The sequence below is a fragment of the Sipha flava genome, unplaced genomic scaffold (assembly GCF_003268045.1).
Source record: "Sipha flava isolate LNK unplaced genomic scaffold, YSA_version1 268_pilon_pilon, whole genome shotgun sequence".
Taxonomy (NCBI): Eukaryota; Metazoa; Arthropoda; class Insecta; order Hemiptera; family Aphididae; genus Sipha; species Sipha flava.
The window spans coordinates 852,246-863,038 of NW_020272932.1; the positions used below are offsets into that span (position 1 = coordinate 852,246).

Genomic DNA, 10,793 nt, shown 5'->3' on the forward strand with positions numbered 1-10,793 from the left:
AAGCAATTATCTATTTCCATTGATCCAGATGGAGATATTCTTAATACTAATAAAAATATTTAAATACCTATACATATATTATACAAATTATACAACAAACATTGTTAAGAAAAAATAAATAAATAATTTTGCGTAAATAATGTATCCCTTAGAGGAGTGTGATTAATTTCAAATTGCATAATTGTTAGACAAAGTACCTATGCGTTTGATAGTAAGTGGTACGAGTAACCTGTATACCTACTATCTAGTCTGGAAAAGGGCGTACCCAACGGGGGGGGAGTCGAGTCCGGACCCTTCCCATTGAAATTTCTAACATACTCGATGGTTTAATAGTAAATAGTATATAGTGAATATAAATTTCCTATTATCTTCAATACACAAAGTTTAAAGATTATTTATCTATAATGTATAAATTATATTATAGTATTTTAACAGTAATTGTTTGGTATTGAGTTAAACTATAATTATAATTAGAGAACGGATAAAATAAAAATTTTGGACCCCCCCCCCATAAAAAATTCCTGGGTACGCTCCTGAGTCTGGATAAAGAGTGGTACTACGAATCATCAAGACCAGGGACATGTACCGCACCGAAAAGAAACCTTTTAAATAGTAGGAATCGAAACATTTATATAGATATATTAAGTACAGGAACCTAATCGAACTTTATAAATTATAAAGATTCTTTAAGGTTCCAAAAATAAAATGGTTTTACTTAACAAACTTAAAAGTTATTACTATTTTGTTTAAAAATAATCGGGGATCCATTTTCATAGTATTTATGTCTAGAACTATGCAAAATTCGCATTTTAGTTAGATACCTACTTATTTAATATTATTATACTTTTAAAGTTTTTATTACATGTATATCTTTCACAAAATAGTATTAGAGCACCATAATTGGAATCAATATTATATTATCTTCGGAATAAAGTGATGATTTTAATAAAATAGACACTCTGCTCGCTAGTATATAATTATGGTAAACGATGCGTAACGAAACGTTCCATCAATCAAAAATAATATCTTGGCGATTGTAATTTACGATTTTGTAAATATTTTACAAATTTAAATGCCAGACAAATCATATTGTTTTATAATAACATTTAAATTATGGAAAGTTTTATATGTTTAAGTCATTTAAGGGATTCATTGGATAAAGTTTGCTCCTAAGGAATTAACCACTTAAAATTTTTATAATACATACCTGTGTATAAATATGTATTGTAGGTAATAATAAATACCAGAATCTTCTATCAGCACTATACAAATTTAATAGGCTTATAACCAGGGTTCGCAAGTTCATGCCCTACAAAATGTCTAAATAAGCATGTATTTATGCACTTAAAATTGGTAAAATATGCATTAAATATCTAAAATTATGCACTTAAAAATGCTTACTTAAAAAAATCATAAATCATTTTTGAAGTAACATGAATTATCCATTTATTTTTTTTTTTATAGCTATATTTTATTTTTTTATGTCACAATTAAAAAAAATAGATTTTAAATACTATTTAATACTATTCTTGAACCTTTATGAACTGCGTATAATGTACATCTTTGTCAGTAATTCATTTTATATCTGAAACTTTTGAAACTAATTTTTTTTATAAAATTTGGCAACCGATGATTCTCGCACTCGAATTGCAAATGCATTATACTTATTAATTATTATGAATTGATAAATAATAATAATAATAATAAAAATAATAATAATGAATAATTTACATGCCTTGGGGCGTACAAACAACGACGGTAATGACAGTTCATTTGCTGATAAGGTCGGAGCGTATTATTTTGGGGATGTCACACACACACACACTAATAACCGTTTACTAACGCACACACTCACAAGGCATAATATCACGCGTATAAGGTATTGTCTATATTCAACCCCTTAAAAAAGGTCCATTCCCAACCCCCTTAAATGTACGAGTACCAAAAAGATAAGAAATTAAAGGATATTACAATTTCTATTTTTAATTTTATTTAGGTATATTTTCTATTTTAATTTTTGATAGCTTCTAATAGAGTGCTGCATAATATGCCCGATAAAATAGAAATATGCATAAATATACAAAAACATGCCAAATATGCAAAATAAGATATCATATATTTAACCGTGGTACCTTGAAATAGATTTCTATGTTATCTAACATAAATACAACTTTGCAAGATTGATATGCAAATGCATGAACTTAGGAGCCATGTTTATAAAAAATCATAAATAATTTGAAACCCAATTCGATCGTAAACGTATTATGTTTTGTTTGTTATGTAATATTGTTATTCCGCTGTCCAAGTGAACAGTCAAAAAGCAAATTTACAATAAAGCAACCATACAGGTAAGTTCAAGAATAAGCCGGATTGTTGATGAGACATTAGTATAAACTAACCAAGTTATTAATTTATTTATTATTATATCTTATAGACATTAGTCTCAAAATAGTTATGCAAAAAATGCTGAATACACTTAAAAAGTAAAAAATAAAAATAAATCGCCCAGATAAATATAATATAGGTTAAAAAAAAAGTAAGTATAATATGATTAAAACTTACCAAATATTTCCATCAGGTTATAACACACTAAGGTTTAGAAGGAAAATATTAAATAATAGGATAAGATCATAATTATAAAGAACATATTTTTGTTAATATTAATTTAAAATTGTATATATATATATATATATTGATACATGTCACTTTATATAATATGCAACTACATATACGTATAAATCATAGTCAATTAGGTTAAGTTAAAACACAATATAACACTTTCTACAATATCACAAGTTTTTCAATAGATGCTCTGTAACAAATTTATAAACAAAATGCACCAAACAGATGTTCACATTGTACTCATAAAGGCTTATATAATAATATAATAATCACATTTTTACTAAAAAATACAAGATAGAATAAGTAGTAAAGGCTTTTAGGAAAATAAACGCATATATGTCAAATATTTCTTGATCAAAGCTCTTAATACAGGAATAAATAGGTACTTCATGTCTAATATACTTAATAAACTTAACAATTTACTTAATTTTAGATAATTACAAATTAACACACAACATGTATATATTACAAAATAAAATAATAATAGTATAGATAAGTTGATTATTATACAATATAACAGAAAATAAAATATATTTTAAAATACTCAAAAATACTGAATTAAAAAATAAAGAGTAAAAATATTATACATTTAACAAATATGAAAAATATGAAACAATGTAATTAGAAGTGTTATATTGGATATAAGTAAAAATTAATTTTATCATAAGATCTTTGAAACATGATACAATAACTATGAGCAACATTTTACTGATGATTTATTTATTTTAAATCAAGCATATATTCATTAAACATTTAATATTTTATTTAATTCTTATGAAGATTATCTTTTTTAAAAACAAATCAAAATAGTACCATTTGTGAATAGTAATTTTATGTTAATTTTTCATAGGTAACGGAATTTCATTGAGAAAAAATATATGATTTCATAATACACGGATAATTAATAAATTGTTGATCAAATTAAATTATACACCTTAATAATTTAGTAATATTCAGATACACCTAAAGACAAAGATAATTTATATTAAATGTACAGATCCAACTATAATGTAAAAAAAAATAAAAAAGATATAAGTATATAATACTTTACTTGATACTTCAGGTTTGACCAAATCTACAAAATACTTTTCCAATTTATTTTACTTAAGTTAATACATATGTCTATACTAATCAAATAATTAGAGGAAAACCCATTAAAATAAATGAAAGTTAATAAAATATACACAAAAATAGTATGAACAAGAGCAATTTTTTAAATATTTATAAAATATAATGCATATGTTTATCTTAATTAATACCAATATTTTTTTAAATTAAAAATTCAATAAGATTAAAAATTGTCACAAATGGTACATTTTAATGTTGTTACTCTAGTTGAAATTACGATGAGAACTAAAGTGAAAAGAGTTTACAATTTTATTAACTATGAAATTATAAAGTGCAATAGTAGTTTACCCATTCATTTTCCAAAACAAATGATTCAACAGCTTCTTTTAAGGCCAAATTTGGAATAAGCTGATCAACGGTCAAATGATGACGTGACACAGGATCAAAATGTCCAACTTTCTATAAGAAAAAAAATTAAACACCAGTAGTGAATTAGATTTTAAAAGTTAAAAATACTAAGAAAATATAAATTAAATTATTTGTATAAACAAAGGAAAAAAACTCCTTGTTTGAATAAAAATAATCATTTTATTTCTTCCATAGTAAGGCTATTAATATAATATTAATTTAAATAGTCTATCATAAAAAAAAAAAATGTGATCATTAAGAAACAGATTTTATATTAGTAAAAACATAAAGAATGATTTTTGATTTTAAACATTTTAAAGTGAAAAGATTTAGATCTAACTGAAATAATTGATATATATTATTATTATTTTAAATGTTTAGTGATGAATAATTTATTTGAAATTATTTTATTTACCATGTATAAAACTTATATTACAATCTACAAATCTAAAAAAAAAAATCATGAACTATAATGAAGTAATAATTTAAAAATATAAAAATGTAAAAATATTTTTAAAATGCAAATCACTATACTTTTTTTTTTTTGCAAAAAAAAAAATCATTCTTCAATATTGCAGATATTAATTTATTGTTGATATTAATTAACATTTAGTGTAAAGCTATAGACTAAGTGACTTAACAAAATATATACTGTACAGATTTTCTGATTCCCTACTCCTTTAATCGCCTGAAAGATTTTCTACAATTTTTTTTTTTTTTTGTAAAAATGTATGTATAAAAGGTGTAAATACATCATTGTAAGGGGTCATGAGAAAGGAATTTCTCTTCTTACATCTCAAACGAGAGGGATCATTAACTGCAATATAATTAATAAAATATGGTATAACCTGCCAATTGAAGTATTATCTCATGGTGTTTCCAAGTCACAAATCTATAGCTGATTTAAGAAAATAAAAAGGATCTAAGGCTCTCGGTTTGGTACGTGTATTGATATACACGTAGTGTAAACATTAAATAATAATATGTAGCGTTACCCATGTATTTAATTACACATATTTTTAAAGTTCGTGTACACATGTATTAAAAGTTCATACATTCGTGTATTATATTATAGATATAATGTGTAAATATTTAAAATTTAAAAAACTAATTATAGGTTTATCATCAAATCCTACAGATTGCTATAGAAAACCTATATATATATATATATAAATTTAGATTCATTAATTTTATCCTTAAATGACTGATTTACAGAGGATAAAGAAAAATTTGAAATGTATTCTATTCATCTAAAACTTTTAAAACAATTTAATAAAATAATATTTTATAATTAAACTAAATAAAATAAAATAATTTTATAAAGAATTAGTTAACAATGCAGATCTTGTAGGTCTTTTGAGGTATGATATTTAGAAAAAATAAATAAATTTAAAACAATTTTTAAAGTAAATAAACATTACATTCATACCTTCAATAAAAAATAGTATTTTAATAGCAATCAAACTTTCCATCTAATATGTGTAGTGTTGTAAGATCATTCAGGTTTCAACCTCATATTTTAATTTTTTTATCATCACATAAATCATTTTATTTTTCCTTTTTATTAGCTTACTAAAAAAAAAAAAACTAAAAACATGGCTTCGCAATACTATTACCCAACTAACCATCATAAACAATATTCATAATGATATACTTAAAAGCCAAAAAACTTTTATAGAGGAAACAATAAAATCATTTTGTGTAGAACCTAGAAGGGTTCAGTTCTTATTTAATAACTATTAATTGACGGTTATATTCTGTAATGCTTAATTTGCTAATTTTTATATTTTATACTATATAAAATATTAATTTAACTAAAATCTTTATTTATGATTATTTAAAATGAATACAACTTAAATTGCATGTATAAATAAACATATATTTGTTAAACACCATTTATTTTATTTCAGTTTGTATTAAACGTTTAATGAAAGTATGGGTAATTTAGAAGAAATTCTACTATTATTTTTACAACAATAAATTTTAAGTATTACATTTTTTAATGGTGATTTAATACTTTTGACTTTAGCTCCCCGGTTAATATTTCTATGAGCACCTTTTATACATATATATATAAACACTTAATTTGTATTTTTACACTAAAAAATTTAATGTCACAAATTTTTTTTTTTTCGTACTTAGTAACCTATTACAAACCTATAATAAAGTTTTTGAATTTTTCATTAATCACTATAATACACAAGATTTGTAAAATATTAAGTACTTGTATTTACCATTAAATGTTCTTCTAAATCTTTCCGATCATAAGTTATACCACTTGGAGTAATAACTGGATCCCGCAAAATATCATAGCTTATGTTACCACACAAATAGTCAGGTACTTCTCGTTTCTAATGAAAAAATAAAAAAAAGTAATAAAATAAAATAAAATATAATATATATATCTATATTTTATTCATATAATGTTTTTATTACTTTTCGCCTATCATCATTCTTTGCAAATATGGTATGAAGTTCAGCAGCATATTTTTCCTAAAATTCAAGCATAAAAAGAATCATAAAATAACAATTAACTGTTAATAATTAAATAAGCCTGCTTACGCCTTGACTTTTAATCTTCATAACATCATTCTCGTACTTTTCACTTTCAGCTTCATTGTCTGATGGTTTTTCAATGCTACTAATCTTACGAGCAATATCATCATCCATTAGTTTTGTCAGATATGACTTAATAAATAAAATATAATTTTTAAACAACAATATTATTAAGTATATTAAGGATAATATGCAAATATAACAAATTATGATATAGGATATATTATGATATATTTCCAAAATATATCAATTACCAAAAGTTCTATTTCTTGATTCTGTCTGACTTCTTCCTGTTTTTCCCATTTTAACCTACGAGCTCTTCTAAGTTGGCTTGTTATGTCATCCCCATAGTTGACTTTTTTTTCTTTTGTCAAGTTATGAGCTTAAAATAAAAATTATCAAAATGTAATTAACTAACAAAATATTTAAATATATTAATATTTAAATGGAATTCCTCACCTCTTTGCAACTGTTTTATAGCTTCATCATAATTTCCTAACTCAATAAGTGCAATACCCAGAAAAAAACAACCTTTTATGAAATTAAAGTCCATTTCCAAAGCACGTCGACAATCTGTACATGCCTTATCCCATTGTTTCAATTTCAAGAAACATAAAGCTCGATTGGTAAAATATATAGGGACAACTGGATTTTTGATCTGCACATAACAAATATTTGTGTTAGATATTACTAACTGACCTTAAGTGAAAACTTGCTTACTCACAATTGCTTTATTATAACATTCAATGGCCTTTTCGTACTGTTTATAGCTGAATAGGCGATTACCTTCTTCCTTAAGGTCTTTGTCGGTTTGGTTGTGTATAGTATGTTTATTAGAACTATTAAACTTAAACATTATAAAGGATAACCGTGTGTGGAAGCAACTGAAAATTAAGTTTATAATATCATTACATAATCATGGTAGATTTAAAAAAAACCACAATTGCACTATCAGCAACCCCAAGGGCTACAGAACACAACATGAGTACAATTGATAAACTAGGTGTAAATAAATAGGAGATAACGACAAAACTTTAATGGAAAAAATTACATCTCGAGAAAACTCCATATGCTCTTATTATTGTTTCATTTAGAGGCGGGAATATGTATTGCACATGAACACATAATAACAACCGACCGTCTGGTACAGAAAACGAGATAACATGTGGATTACTTACGTCTTAGAGCGACCCAAACACTAGACGGATTTGCACTGCTGAACGTTTAAAAATTACCTAATAACTGTGCAGGTAAATTTTCACACAAACACGGTCGTCCATCAAATAACATTTAACAAACAACGGTTTTATTACACCCGTCGGACGAAAGAATCGGCGGTGCACGCACGACTCGTAACTATTACAATAATACCGTTTAATCGGCCACTGACGTTTGATCGCGTTTTATTTGTTACGTAAAAATATTATTATTACACGGATATATCGCGACGGTGACGACAATTATATTTATTATTACGTTACAATAATAACGTCCCGTGCGCTTTTGTGATAATTATCAAACCACAAGTGTTATCAACCGTTTGGTCGATGGTGATCACAGCTGATATCTATACTACAATATCCATTACGGTCTTATAGACTTGTTCTTGAACTAATATATTATAGTATATTAATCATAGACGTATAAAATCATTCTAAATAAAATAAAATTAATAAATGAATATAATTAAAAAAATTATTTTTATTTGATATTGTTGTGAAAAAAAAGGGTGAAACTTCATTGATTATTATAATATTTTATTAGTCTTCATCAATAACTGCCCTAATTATTAATTATATGAACCCCTAATCCCCCTTGTGTACAACAGTAGGTACTTATGTTAAATTTTTGGTCACATTTTAGTTTTCAATAAAGTAATTAAATTAAGCTTATATTCTTCTTTTAAATAATGTATATTAAAAATTTAATCGATTAAATACGCAAAATTCGTGTCAGTAGGTACCAATTTAATAATTGCATTGAAGGAGTTCAACCTCTACCCGAAAATCAGAAAAAAATGACCTGACTTACAAATGTAATAGTTATTTTAATGTTTCCCATGGGACTTGCAAATAAAATACATATATATTTTTATTATATGTGTAAGTAAGCATACCTAGATTTAACATTTTTTTCAAAACCCCTCATGAAATGTTTTTCCTGCGTTCGCCACTGTGTAGTACCAATAGCACAAAATATATTTAATCAGTGGCGGATTAAGGGGATTAGGAGGTTAACCCGCCACCAAATCAGGAAAAATATGTATTAAAAATCAATAATTTTCTTTAAAATTCAAGGGAAAATATTTTTTAAAACTCCCCCCCCCCCAAATAAAATCCTGGATCCGTCGCTGTACTTAATAATATTCTGTGTTAATAGTAATTGCCTACCTCATATACTTATCTACAAATGTAGTAATCATGTGCCATGTATTTATTTTTGTCGTTTGTGCCATACCGAAATCAAGAACGGATCCAGCATTTATTTATGGTCAGGGCACTTTAGAGGAGTAACTAACCTATATACTGTAGTTAATCATCGGCGTATGTAGGGGCGTCTTGAGGGTCTAAGCTCCCCAAAATAATATGAAAATATTGTTCTTAAACTATCCAAATTTATTTTTATTAAATATTATTTAATGCATCTAGATATACTTTATGTTTAATACTATTTTTTTCCAACGTGGGTGGCACTTGCCCTCAGAGGATCCGTCCATGGTCGAAATAAAATAAATTATCTAAATACCGCATATTAATCAAAATTATAACACTGGTCAGGAAAAATTATTCGGTAATCTATTATATTTTACATTTTCTATAATAAATAACATTAAAAATTAAGCTAAAACATAAATAATATTTTAACAAAACCTGTGTAACTATTACGTTGTAATTCTAGCTAATTATAAAATTGTACAATATATTATGAACAAAAAATAGAAAATGTATAGGTACTCAAAAGTCAAATGCAGCCCCTATTTTTCATTAAAATTTGTTTTGCACATTTGTATAAATTTTATGATTGTACAATCATATAATACAAAGCTCCCTATATCCCACTTCCATATAAATATAATTTTTAGTAATAGTTTTTTTTTTTGTTTATCAAATTGCACATATTGAAAATAATTAGGTAACTACCAATCTTTTATTATTTTTTTAACTGAAAAATTACTTATGTCTGGTATAAATCTGAAAACTCTTAACAAATTATTTAGTTTAATGTGGGATATATAATTTAAAAGATATATTTAAATCCTCTTCAGATGTCTTTCTTAAAAAATACCTTCATAATAGTCTCATTGATTAGTATTTAGTAGTTACACACTTCCACTTTCAGCCTACACACGTTTTGTATCGGAGTTCGCTAAAAATAGGGTTTAGTCAAATTTTATTATATTAATGACCTATCACCTATATGCATGCATGTAAGATAAGTTGTCTTTCAGAGTTACTACTATATGATGCACCACAAGAATAATTAAGCAGGAGTGGACTGGGTACCAAGGGACCCAGGGTGTTAATTAACTGAACCTATTATTATCGCATTTCAACTAATAAATATTTTTAGTTATTATTACTTAATTCATCAATGTACAATGTTTAACACAAATTAACAAGTAAAAACAGAAAATATATCGATGGTGCTTTGTTGAAAGGGCGTATACCACATAATTGAAATTGTTCAGAAGGAACAAAATAGTGTTTTTAAAAATGATACCGCTAAGGTCGGTTGATCTTGGATATACCTTTATATAATAGGCATGTTGATAATTTGATAACAATTATCATTCAAATGCTTAGTTTATTCGATAAAACCACTAGCAATTCCTGTAGTATACGCCCTTTTAAAATTCTCCGTTAAAATATATATATATATATATTCTTTAGGGCGTTTGGATAACTTATATCCGCTATATAGAGAATAATTCTTAATATTTTTAACCGCCTCAATATTACAAATTATGCGCCTATTTTTTCTGAAAATTTTGATACCAAAAACTCATTTTTCGATTTTTTGTGATATACGACCTTTTAACAAAATGCCATTGATATATTACATTTTGTATACGAGTATTATAATCAAAACCAATCCATTATCGGCGTTCCGCGCCCGAACTATTTATAGATTTTATGTAT

At 25.5% G+C, this 10,793-nt stretch overlaps 1 protein-coding gene across 1 annotated transcript; it reads right to left on the reverse strand.

Annotated features, from left to right (window-relative positions):
* Positions 1-3,879: 3,879 nt before the first annotated feature.
* LOC112685158 (STIP1 homology and U box-containing protein 1) lies at positions 3,880-8,176 on the reverse strand. The gene is made up of 8 exons (XM_025556946.1): positions 7,833-8,176; positions 7,379-7,538; positions 7,114-7,312; positions 6,909-7,036; positions 6,661-6,786; positions 6,535-6,591; positions 6,333-6,449; positions 3,880-4,149 (listed from the first exon to the last, which is right to left on the reverse strand). Exons 2-8 carry the CDS (start codon positions 7,508-7,510, stop codon positions 4,015-4,017), a joined length of 894 nt encoding a protein of 297 aa, XP_025412731.1. The 5' UTR covers positions 7,511-7,538; positions 7,833-8,176; the 3' UTR covers positions 3,880-4,014.
* Positions 8,177-10,793: the final 2,617 nt, after the last annotated feature.